This window comes from Schistocerca cancellata, chromosome 4 (genome assembly GCF_023864275.1).
Source record: "Schistocerca cancellata isolate TAMUIC-IGC-003103 chromosome 4, iqSchCanc2.1, whole genome shotgun sequence".
Classification (NCBI taxonomy): domain Eukaryota; kingdom Metazoa; phylum Arthropoda; class Insecta; order Orthoptera; family Acrididae; genus Schistocerca; species Schistocerca cancellata.
The window spans coordinates 58,659,616-58,672,926 of NC_064629.1; the positions used below are offsets into that span (position 1 = coordinate 58,659,616).

Consider the following 13,311-nt stretch of genomic DNA (forward strand, 5'->3'; position numbering starts at 1 on the left):
ACAAAGCTGCAGGTCACTCTGTCGCCACAACCAGTTTTTTTTTTTTTTTTTTTTTTTTTTTTCCCACATTCATTGGCTTCACCAAGTAAGAATGAAAATGTAAATATGCACACCAAAATGTGATGTGACAGCAGCCATTAACATTACATCTCTGATCAAAGCCAATGACTCGTATCAAATATACCTCTTGACCCTAACTGTATGTCAGCACGTGTGTTGATTGTCTTTAAAGATTTTCATTTTATGTTGTATTCTGTGTAATGGTTGAATTTCCAAAAATTATTACATATAAGTGAATCTTGTGTATGTTTATAGTAACACAAGCAGAGAGGTACATTCCTAAAGCTTCAATTTTTTTTTTAATCATATCCTTTTGTGAGTGTATGGTAATGAGTGGTGTAGCAATGATTTTCTTTCTTGGAGTTTGATCTTTTGTAATTGTTTGTAGGTCTTTGTATTGACTTGGTCACAAAACTATTAAATAATATCCATATTCAAGAAAACTTGTGGATTGCCTCAATATTAAGAGTAAAAAAAAAGACAATTTGATTATGTATTGATAGTTTCATTTACACAGTCATTAGTGTTCAGCTGTGGAATGTACGTATCTGAATAGCAGTGGTGGTAGGTCTCAAAACTACAGTTATTTTCATTTTGTATTTTTATCAGGAGCACTGGCATTTAAATATCCATCAGGATATCCTGATTCAGTCTTTCTGTGGTGTCCCCAAATCTTTTCTCAAAATTCTTCTTGAATGCCACATCTAATTTCTTGCTTCATTATTGTCAAACTGAACCACTGCTTCATCTCTGTTAGTAGGTTGTTAAAGCTGTGTGCATTTTCTTGTGTTATATAAATTGAAGGTGGTTGGGGAGAAAAGAAAGGAAAGTGAAGGCACTACTGATGTCAGCTACATCAGGACTATATGCAGAATAATCTTGGCACACTACCCAGACAACCCAAATTCCCGCATAGCGCCACCTGCCCGCGATCCCTGTCTATGTCCTCTATGCTCGCTAATTTTAGATTCCCACAGGAGGTTGAACGTAATTGTGCATCTGCAATGAAGGTGGGGGATTCGTTGTCCATTGAGACGAATCAATTGTATGAATGTGTGAGGTCTGTTCTTTAGGACATGTCTGAAAGAACAGAAACCATGCACAATCCGCAGCTGTGATACATATTATGTAAATTGAAGGCAGAAGGGGAGAACGGAAAGAAAAGAGAGTAAACTACTGATGTCAGCTGCATGGGAACTGCATGCATAATCAGTGGCAACAAGTGAAAATGTGTGCCAGATCATGATTCGAATCTGGGGTCTCCTGCTTATTAGGCAGTTGCATTAACCTCTGCATCACCCAGACACAGAGTTTATCGCAATAGCATGGATCATCTCAGCATGCCACCTGGCTGACCCACATTCCCACTTAGTGCCATAGTTGTACTATGTATGCAGGAGAGCTTCTTTGAAGTTTAAATGGTAGGAGGGAGATACTGGCAGAAGTAAACTTATTTTGAACAAAGAAATGATTTACTACAGAGAGATCAAGTTTCTTGAGAATACCAGTTATCCATGCAAAATGAATGATGTTACCTTTAAAATAGATTTGGGGGAGAATGTGCACCTTATGTTCTTAAAAAAGAATTATGTGCCTAGTTTTGTTTTATTGGTATTGCCATTCAACCTGTAGAAGCTATCTGTCAAAATGTGTAAGTGATTTTGCTGCACTCTGTGCATATATTTCTATAATTATGACAGATTTTGGTTCCATCAAACCACCTTCAGTTATGAGTATGTCGGCTACAAGAGTAACCCATCAAATTCTATACATAAATTTCCATGTTACATCATAGAACCTAAAAATGATCATAATTATAGAAATATGCAGACTCTAGATGGACAAAAAAAATTGAAATATATTGAGAAAACATAATAATATGGTGTCATAGATACACTGAAACACCCATTTATTTAAAGCACATACTGGAGAAATTTATTATGTAAGAATTTTGCTTACATAAGTGTCAAAAATCTTTGTTAAATATCTTTCCATTTCACACATTTGTGTTGATGTTGCCATAGAATGTCACAATAGATGCAGATTAGTGTCAGTGATACTGATAACATGGATGTCTGACATTGTAGGTTCTAATCATTGACATATTGTATTCATTACAGTCAAAATACTGTGTTTATTGAATCGCCCTAAGGGACTCGGCATTCATTTTCTGAGTTCAGGCTTATCGATCCCAGGGTTCCTGAGCTGGGAATTGGTAAGCGCCACTAGTCCTCTATCACTGTAAGCTCCAGGCATGCTTCAGCAAGCACTGTGTATCAGAGGGAGCAGGGATCTTGGCTTGACTGTCAGGATCACAAGGTTGGTAAAAACCTCTATAAAAAAAAACCTCAATCTCAGCATGATCTGTGAGCTGATGAGATGCATGGCTGCTGAGGTGGATCAGTTGTTAGTGGGCAACCTTTGCTGCACTTCAGTTGTGTAAGGCTTACTGAGGCACTTGGGGCTCTGTCTGAAGGGACCCTTATTTCCCTAGTTGCTCATGGGACTGATATGGAACCAGCCATTAGTAGGTAGTAATACCTACACAAATAAGAGAGCTCATGTAGCCAGTCCTCCTGACTCAGGAGTAAAATCTAAAAGTTTTGTGTCTTTTAACAGAACACACGCTGCCAGTCAGAATGTATTTTTAATTGTAAAAAGCAAAGAGGGCAGCTTTGAGAAAGTTTTGCCTTTCTACATTCAAAAAGGGTTAAAAGGCATTGCTGGCAGTTTAGAATCCGTTAAATGAATGTGTAATGGGATACTATTGGTGGAAACATCTAGTTCTCAACAAGTTAAGAACCTACAGAAAACACAATGGCCGGCCGGGGTGGCCGAGCGGTTCTAGCCGCTACAGTCTGGAACCGTGCGACCGCTACGGTCACAGGTTTGGATCCTGCATCGGGCATGGATGTGTGTGATGTCCTTAGGTTAGTTAGGTTTAAGTAGTTTTAAGTTCTAGGGGACTGATGACCTCAGAAGTTAAGTTCCATAGTGCTCAGAGCCATTTGAACCCAAAGCACAATGCCTTGGGGAATATGCAATCAGTACTGAGCTGCACATAAAGTTGAATTACAGCAAAGTTGCTGTGATGTTCAGGGACCTAGTGGACATTTGGAAGGAGGAATTGAAAGATAAGTGGGCCCCTATAGGTATAGTTGATGAGCAAAATATCATGAAGAGGGTGGATGGGAAGAGCGCATTAGGTTGGGGACATAAGGCCTCATGCTTAGGTGAATCTAATGGAAGATACAAGAGCTTAAGACTACACGAAGTGAACCCCTATATAATGAGGCCAAAAAAAGTGTAAAGCCATGTTGCCACCAACGTTCGCTACCTCCTTTGCTTCAGTTGTTAAACAGCCAGTGCAGAAAGGTGATGCTGCTACACAAATGGAGGTTGCTAGTGTCAGCTCTAGTACCTGTGTTTGTCCACACGCTTGTGCTGCTGCAGTCATTTTGAAGCCTGTCCGTCTGCCCAGAACTTCAGAAAAAGTCATGGTTGCCAACATTGTGAGCTCCCTGCCCCTCCAAAAGTTCAGTCCGGTACATCATCTAGTGGTGCCACAACCACAGCCACTGTTGTGGCTCCAAAGCCTACCTAGGGCAAAAAATCAAAGGCAAAACATCCACCACAGATGAAATTGGGAAATAAACAGCCCAATGATGTCGACTTCATCCTCGCTGGCATTTCTCTTGATTTTTCTGTAGAGGCGATAGGCCTGAATGTTGGACTGGGGCAGTCATCTCACCCCAAGTCTGAGCCTCCACCAATTGTGAGCTCCTCTCCGCAGCAGAAAGTCAGGATGAAAGTAGTATGCCTGTGATACATGGTTCCCATCATACAGTGAGTGGAATGTTAATGGGTTCAGGACCATGTGGAGGAACTGAAACTGTTAGCACAGGAACGCCCCCATGCTTGTGTTTGCAGAAAACACTTCTTAAAGTGCCTGATGCTCCCGTCCTAAGTGGCTATACACTCTGTTGTGAGGTTGACCTGTGCGGGGAAAGGGCCAACGGAGAGGTCACTTTGTCAATAATGTGCACCACTCCACTGCTCTCCCCGTAGGTACTGACCTGCAAGCTGTTGCAGTTGCAGTTCATATTTGTCAGAGGATCACAGTTTGTTCACTGTGTTTACCTCCACATGATGTGATTGACTCTGAGGCTCTAACTGGTCTTACGGAACAACTCCGCTGACCATTTCTCCTACTGGGAGATGTCAATGCCCATCATATACTGTGGGGTTTAATCTCTGCTTGCCCTTGGGGTCAGGTTTGGAGAGCATCATGACATCGCATGAGCTGTGCATTCTCAACACAGGCACTCCCACTCATTTCTGTGCTGCTACTGGGTCATTCTCTGACATCGCTATCTCTTTCTGCTCTCCAACCCTCGCAGACTCTGTTCAGTGAGAAGTCATTGACGACCTTCATTCCATTGACCACTTCCCACTCTGCATCCACTTACTGGATGGAGGACTGCTCGAATGGAAGCCACCAAAATTGATGGTCAGCAGGGCTAACTGGACACTTATCACTCACCTGGCAGAGTTCGAGCCCCACAATAGTGTCCAGGAACGGGTGGCTCACATCACATGAGTGATCCATTTTGCCAGTGAGTTGTCTACCCCAAAGTCCTCAGATCATCTTAGGAGACGACCTGCACCTTAGTGGACAGGTGAGTGCCATTCAGCAATCCAGCATACTGATAGGACTCATCGACAGTTTAAATACTGCCTGACAGAAGACAACCTCAACAGCCTTTTGAGTTACGAGGGCCAAGGCTTGATGTGTAATTAAGAAGAGCAAGAAAAGGTCGTGGCAAGCGTTCTTGGACTCTAGCAACCATTCCGCTTGTTCTGCAAAAGTTTGGGAAGCCTTCTGGAGGATTTCCGGTAGACACAGCCGTTTGCCAGTGGCAGCAGTACTGAAACAAGTGTGTGTCCAAACAACACCTGGAGGCATCACACAGATGCTGGCAGAGCCTTTTGTGAAAACTACTGCCAATGCAAGCCAGGATCTGGCATTGAGTCACCACTGTGTGACTGTAGAGACAGGAAAGTTGAACTTCCGATCCAATAATTTTGAGTCTTACTATTACCCTTTCCCCATGTCGAAGCTGGAATCGACTCTGTCCGAGACTCATGATACTGCACCCACTCACTACCAAATCCAGTACTGCAGGCTTCAACATTTGCCAGCAGTGTCAAAGGGAATCCTCCTTGAATGTTTTAATTTGATATGGAGGTCAGGTCACTTCCCTAACTCATGGAGAGAAGAGATTTCGATATATCTTCTCAAACCAGGACAGGATCGAACATATCCCAGTAGTTATTGGAGTATGGCCTTAACAAGCTGTGTAAGAAAGACCCTGGAGCGAATGGTTAACCATTGTCTGGTCTGGTTGCCAGGCAGCACCTTATCCACGTGTGTGTGTGTGTGTTTTCATTTTCATCATTCTCATTGTATTTTTAATTTTCCTGCCTTGTGTATGAGGGACACTGTTCTACATTCTAGAACCTGTACATTTTTGGGTCTCATTTTTTGCTCCAAATTGTTGTGGCTGCCACACCTGAGAGACCTGAAAGCCAGAAACCTGAAGGCACTGAACATCATAAAGTGCCTTAACCACAGGTCTTGGGGAGTGGACAAGGTGTGTCTGCCCCAATTTTATAGGACTTTCATGCATTCATGGCTAGACTATGGATGCACAGTGTATGGATTGCCAAGGCCTTCTTATTTGAGGATCATGCTGTCCACCATGATGGAATTAGGCTGGCCAGGGGTGCTCATAGGACCAGCTCTGTACCCAGTCCCTGTGCTGAGGATTGTGAACCACCACTTACAATTCAATGGCACTTCCTCATGCCCCACCCCCCCCTCTGGAACACCTTTTCTCCCATTGTCCATGATCAACAATGCCGTTTGGGATCCACGTGCAGCATGTGAGCATGTGCTGGAGTCACTTGAAGTGGAGCAAGTACAACTTAAAATTCAGGGTTTTAACTGTCTGCCATCCTGGTTGCTGCAGAGGCCCAGAGCTGTTTGAGATTTAGTGCAGTACAGGAGAGATTGCACTCCTACTTCTCTTTTTAGTGTGACATTTTCTGACATTTTATGAGTGCCACAGCTATGTAGCTGTCTTTATGGATGTGTCTAAACAGGGGGACTATGTTGGTTGCTGTGTTGTTTTGCTGGATTGTGTCCTCAAGGTCCGACTGCCTCAAGACTTAACTGTCTTCGGCACAGAATTATATGTGATCTTGTGGGCACTGGAACAGGTGAGACGTTCTTCCAGCGCTGAATTTCTTGTCTGTTCTGATTCTATGAGTGCCCTACACTCTCTACATCATTTGTACTCAGCAGATAGTCATCCAGGTTGCCTTCCTCCAACTACAATGACTTGGGAAGGAGGTGTCTTTCTGCTGGGTACCAGGGCACATTGGTATTGTGGGGAACAACAGGACAGATCTAGCAGCCGAGGAGGCTTGTCGTGGTCTCAGTTATTTCAGTGTGCTATCCCCCTGCATGCTGTAGCCTCATTATTGAGATCCAGAGCCTTGTGTTGGTGGGAGGATGAGTGGCAGCAAGTGACAGACTCCATCTAGTAAAACCCACAATGTTACCATGGCCCATGGCATACCTCCTTCCAGCCACATTAGTGTGACAAGGTCCTCCTTACCCATCTTCGCATAGGCCGCAGCCCTATGATGTGTGGCTTCATACAGATCAGTGAGCACCACAGTTTTTTGGACCATGGTGGATTTTCCGACAGATCTGCCGTCTATTTTAAGTAATGTACAAATGAGTTTGATTTGAGTTTTAAAGTTTTATGAGTTGTCCAACATTTTTCCCAAGATTTTAGGGAGATGGTTTTAAGTGTTAACAGGGTGACTGGCTAAACCCATGTTTTTTGTAAGTGGTCAGCGACTGACATTTCCCTGTGCCTTCCTTTTAGCTCCTTTGTCATTTTACTAATGTTTTAATCTCATGTAAAGCTACTTTTACTCTATCTCCATTGTTTTAGCACACGTGAGGTAGAGTGACTGTGTGGTCAATTTGAGAGCATAAGTGTGCAACAATTTTAGAGATTTTGTCCATATTTATTCGTTTTAAGGAGTGTAGGGGCACTGATACCTTGCCGTTGAGTGGCCATAAGCTCAAAAAAAAAAAAAAAAACACACACACTGTAGTGTTGGCAGAAGAGCCAACACCGTGTTGCTAGAGGAGGCCGAAATGCACGCTATAAGCTCACGCAGGATGGCGTGAGGTCTGGAACAGTTAAAGGAGATGAGTCTACTAAATAAAGTACGTAGTTGATGTAATACTTAACTTTAATTCATAATTGGTGTACATCGGTCTGATGGTTCATGCTTCATTAGATACATAGCAAAGGATAAATGGCGCCTTGCTGGGTCGTAGCAAATGACGTAGCTGAAGGCTATGCTAACTATCGTCTCGGCAAATGAGAGCGTATTTGTCAGTGTAGCTCCGCTAGCAAAGTCGGCTGTACAACTGGAGCGAGTGCTAGTATGTCTCACTAGACCTGCCGTGTGGCAGCGCTCGGTCTGCCATCACTGACAGTGGCGACACGGGGGTCCGTCGTATACTAGCGGACTGCGGCCGATTTAAAAGCTACCACCTAGCAAGTGTGGTGTCTGGCGGTGACACCACACACACACACACACACACACACACACACACACACACAACACACAACACACACACACACACACTCACTCTGAAACTGAGTCTGCCTCTGAAGTTATCTGGATGTGCATGACAGGTCTAGGTGAACTCAAGTTAGTTATTATCGGTTGTTTTTACTAGCCACTTGATTTTGGTGTGACAGTTTGAGTCATTCAAAGAAAGTCTGCTCTCAGCAGTTGGAGGCAATTTTAACCTGATGAGTATAGACTGGGTCATCTGTGGATTTGTTGCAGGTGGTACTGACAGGCAGTCTTGTGAAGTACTTTGAAAAACAGTTTTCCAAAAACTGTCTTGAGCAGCTAGTATGACAGCCCATACACACTGTAAATATTTTAGACCTTGCCACTTCAGGCAGGCCTGACCTTATTGATGGTGTCAGTATAGAGAATGGGATTAGTGATCCTGATATCATAGTGATGATGGTTACTAAAGTTAATAAGCATCCCACTTAGAAAATGAATGGACACGATGTAGTTACAGTATGATGGGCACACAGGAATTATGAGCAAAGTTTAAACAGATTGTAAATAGTGCCCTGGAGAAGTATGTCCTGTGGATTAAGGACAGAAAAGACCCACTGCAGTTTAATGACAAAATTTGGAAATTGTTGGGGAAGCAGAGACTGTTGCACTCTTGGTTAAAAAAAACACACATGAATGATAGGCAAAAGTTAGTAGAAATTCATGTGGCTGTAAAGAGATCAATGGGAGGAGCATACAACTATACCACCATCATACCATAGCAAAAGATTTTTCCAGATAACCCGAGAAAATTCTTGTTGTAGATAAATCGCAAAGTTGGTTGAAGGCTTCTATTCAGTCACTTGTTGACCAGTCTGGTGGGCACTGGAAGACAGAAAAAGGAAAGTCGAAGCTCGAAATCTCTCATATAAGAAGTCACTCGTGCGGGATGACCATACAAATGTACCATCATTTGATCGTTATACAAACTACCGTATGGAGGAAATAGTAATATGCTTCTGTGATGTAAAGAAGCAACTGAAAAAGTTGAAAACAAATAAATCACCAGGTTTTGGCTGGAATCCCAGTTTGGTTTTACAGAGTGTACCCTACAGCATTGGCCCTTTACTTAACTTTATTGTGAATCTCTCGTGCAGTGCAAAGTCCCAAGCAACTCGAAATTAGCACAGGTAACTTCTTTGTATAAGAAGGGTAGAAGAACGGACCTGAAAAATTACAAATCAATATTCTTAACATCCTTTTGCTGTAGAATTCTTGAGCATATTCTGTGTCTGAATATTGTCCGCAAATCGGCACAGATTTAGAAAACATCACATGTACGAAACTTAGCTTGCCCTTTTCTCACATGTTATCCTTTGAACTATGGATGAAGGGCAACAGGCAGATTCCATACTCTTAGATTCATGGAAACCATTTGACACAGTGCCCCTCTGCAGACAGTTACCAAAGGTACGAGAATACGGAATAGAGTACCAGATATTTGAGTGGCTCCAAGACTTCTTAAACAATAGAACACAGTATGTTGTCCTTGACAGCAAGTAGTTCATCAGAGAGAAGGGTTTTGTCAGGTGTGTCCTGTGTAAGTGTGATAGGACCACTCTTATTCTCTAAATACATAAATGATCTGAGAGTCAGAATGAGCAGCACTCTTCTGCAGTTGGCTGATGATGCTGTGATGTATGCAAAGGTGTCATCATTGACTGACTGTAGGAGGATACAAGATGACCTAGACAAAATTTGTTCTAAATGTAGAAGTTCTTGTAATGACTAGGAAAAGCATTGCCATCATGTTAGAATACAGCATTAGAAGTGTACCGCCTAACACAGTCACATCAATTAATTATCTAGGTGTAATGCTGCAATGGTATACGAATTGGAATGACCACATAAAGACGGTAGTAGGGAAGGCGAATGGTTGTCTTTGTTTTATTGGGGGATTTTAGGGAAGCACGGTTCATCTATAGAGAATACCACAGGTAGAACACTAGTGTGACCCATTCTTGAGTACTGCTTGAGTGTTTGGGATCCCCACCGGGTCAGATTAAAGAAAGACATTAAAGCTGTTCAGAGGTGGGCTGCTAGATTAGTTACCTGTGGGTTGGATCAACCTGTGGGTACTACGGATGCTTCGTGAACTCGAGTGGAAATCCCTGGAGGGAAGACTACGTCCTTTTCACAGAACACTTACATGAAAATTTAGAGAACGGACATCTGAAGCTGACTGCATAACAATTCTACAGCTGGCGATACATTTTGTGTAAGGACTGTGAAGGTAAGATAAGAGAAATTAGGGTTCGTACAGGGACATATAGATAGTTTTTTTCCCTCTCTCTCCTTGCTAGTGGAACAGGAAAGGAAATGACTAGTAGTTGTACAAGGTACCCACCACCACACACCATAGGGGGCTTGTGGAATATGTATGTATGAGATTCATTTCAATGAAACCTGGTCAGTGCATCTACCTTTGCCTTACACATAAGGTGGCACCACGTAACTGCGGGTACGTGGTGCCATCAATTGTTAGAGAGATTGATGTGTGCACACCATTTGATGTTGCATAATGCCAATGTGGTTTCACACCAAAGGAAAGGTGGTCACACATGTTATTGTCCACTACCGAACATACAGGCGAGTAAGCAGGAACAACGAGGAGTGATTCGATTTTTGGCGGCGGGGGGAGTTGGAGGCCGTGAAGTGTATCGACGGATGAAGGCTGTGGACAGTGAGTACAGACTGAGTTGTTCAAGTGTTGTGGAATGGCGCAAATGATTCCTTGAGGGGCGCTAGTCACTGGAAGACAATGCTTGTCCTGGACTGGCTCATCTTGTCATGACACCAGAAATGGTTGCGGAAGTGAATTCTTCAGTCTTGGATAACCGCAGAATTACTGTGGATGAGATCCGTCGGTTACTGGGTATTGGTGTGGGCACTGTCCACACCATAATGCATTACACTTGAACTTTCGAAAAATCTGTGCGCAGTGAGTTCTCCAACAACTGACTGCCGAACAGCAAAATAAAATGGTGCTGTCTTTGAGTCATCTGCAATTTCATCATGAGGAGGAATAAATCTTTCTGTCACCATTTTGAACCGGAAAGCAAGCATCAGAGCAAGTAGTGGAAACATGCGACTTCACCACCTCCAAAGAAATCAAAGGCTGTGCACACCAGTTCTGGTAAGGACATGATGTCCTTTTTTTTTTACCACAAGACCCACTGCTTTTCAAGTTCCTAGAATGGGGAACCACCATCAATGCCCAGTGTTATCAAGCCACATTACAGAACCTTAGATGAGCCATCGACTCAAAATGCCAAGGCATGTTTTCCAATGGTGTTATCACTCCTGCATACGACCACACATGCCCAATGCGGTGAGGACGACATTGCAGCAGTTTCGGTGGGAAACACTGGAACATCCACCGTACAGTCCCAACCTTTCACTGTGTGACTTTCGTGTGTTTGGATGACTAGAAAAAGCTATTTGCGGACATGGAGTCACAACAGATAACAAAGTGTGTGACTGGCTCCAGGCCTGGATCCGACAGCAGCCTACTAACTTCTTCAAGGATGGAGTTGACCGGCTAGTGTTGCAATGGGATAAATGTGCCAACAGTTTTGGTGACTATTTTTGAGTGTGTGTACTGTGTATAACTACATTTTTGAGTTAATAAAATCATTACAGCTGCTTTACACTAGGGACTGGGTTTCATTTAAATGCCCCTTATAGGTGTAAGTTATTATGTCCAAGTGCAGAGGTTTTCTGTTGCAAATAAATGACAGATAATTTTGGCTTGTTAAAAATGGAATTATGAAACAAGTAAGTGGAATGTTGTAAAAAGTAAAAATATACCTTAGAAACTAGAATTGCTAGGGAACTGATGTTGTATTGAATGTGAGAACTATTTTAAGAAAAGATACTGTTCTGTATTAGGTTGAAAAGAAATAAGCAATCTTTGAGATTTCTGGTCTCACATTTATTACAAACAGTATTTTCTTGTCTTTTCTTTGTATTTTATGTTCTCTACTACTGATGATGATGGTGGTGATGATGATGATGATATTTTTGCTATAATTATAATTGGTGTTCTTTTACAGTTAGCTGACAGCATGAATGGACCTGGACAGAATGAAGACAACAGTAAATATCCAAAGAGAAGTAATTCATCTGGTTCCAGTAGCCGAAGCTTGCCTCCACAAAATGCTACAGAGACTACAACATTGTCACCAGGAACTCAGCAGACATACTTCTCAGAAGAAAAAATTACTATACCAGATATAGATGGTGTAAGTTACTTTTGTTGAAGATTGCATATATATTACCCTTTTCCTTTATTTACATATGAATAATACTTTTACAAAATAATACAGTTGAGTGTGTTAAATGTAATTTAGTTTTTTTTGTTTTGTAAGTTAAAATATTTGTACAGATTCTTAAGTGGACTCCTGATATTAGTAAATGCAAATGTAAACACCACTCATGGATTAGGCTGTAAGTGTGTTCCAGCTAGCCAACTGCTGTCTACAGGGCAGAATGACGAGTGATCTAGTACTTGTATTTATTTGACTGTATAATAATATGTACTGTGAAGTACAAAAATAAAATTTAGCCACATATTCATTGAAACATTGGACTTGCATTCAATGGATTATTATTATTATTTCTTTCTATTCTCAGACGTTATGTCTAGTCAAAAATGGACAGTGACGCGGACCTTGATCAAGCGTGACTTCCTTTTAACTGTACGGTATATGTTATATTGCATTTAGGAACTTTCGGGTCATTGAACATGTATCAATAATTACAGATTTTTGTAGTTGTATATATATGTTTGGATGTAGCTGTATTGCGTTGATGTACTGGTGGATATTGTGTGGTATGACTCCTGTAATTGATAGTATAATTGGTATAATGTCAACTTTATCCTGATGCCACATGTCCTTGACTTCCTCAGCCAGTTGGATGTATTTTTCAATTTTTTCTCCTGTTTTCTTCTGTATATTTGTTGTGTTGGGTATGGCAATTAGTTGTGTTAATTTCTTCTTTTTATTGGTGAGTATGATGTCGGGTTTGTTATGTGGTGTTGTTTTATCTGTTATAATGGTTCTGTTCCAGTATAATTTGTATTCATCATTCTCCAGTACATTTTGTGGTGTGTACTTGTATGTGGGAACGTGTTGTTTTATTAGTTTATGTTGTATGGCAAGTTGTTGATGTATTATTTTTGCTACATTGTCATGCCTTCTGGGGTATTCTGTATTTGCTAGTATTGTACATCCGCTTGTGATGTGATCTACTGTTTCTATTTGTTGTTTGCAAAGTCTGCATTTATCTGTTGTGGTATTGGGATCTTTAATAATATGCTTGCTGTAATATCTGGTGTTTATTGTTTGATCCTGTATTGCAATCATGAATCCTTCCGTCTCACTGTATATATTGCCTTTTCTTAGCCATGTGTTGGATGCGTCTTGATCTATGTGTGGCTGTGTTAGATGATACGGGTGCTTGCCATGTAGTGTTTTCTTTTTCCAATTTACTTTCTTTGTATCTGTTGATGTGATC

At 41.7% G+C, this 13,311-nt stretch overlaps 1 protein-coding gene across 8 annotated transcripts in view; it reads left to right on the plus strand.

Annotated features, from left to right (window-relative positions):
* The window catches only part of LOC126184757 (protein Malvolio), a 408,032-nt gene that overhangs the window by 290,803 nt on the left and 103,918 nt on the right, over window positions 1–13,311 (plus strand). For all 8 annotated transcript variants that reach the window (XM_049927300.1, XM_049927302.1, XM_049927301.1 and 5 more), the window contains one exon: window positions 11,847–12,035. In XM_049927300.1, the coding sequence (XP_049783257.1) occupies window positions 11,859–12,035 (177 nt within the window). In that variant the 5' untranslated portion in view covers window positions 11,847–11,858. The remainder of the gene's footprint in view (window positions 1–11,846; window positions 12,036–13,311) is intronic.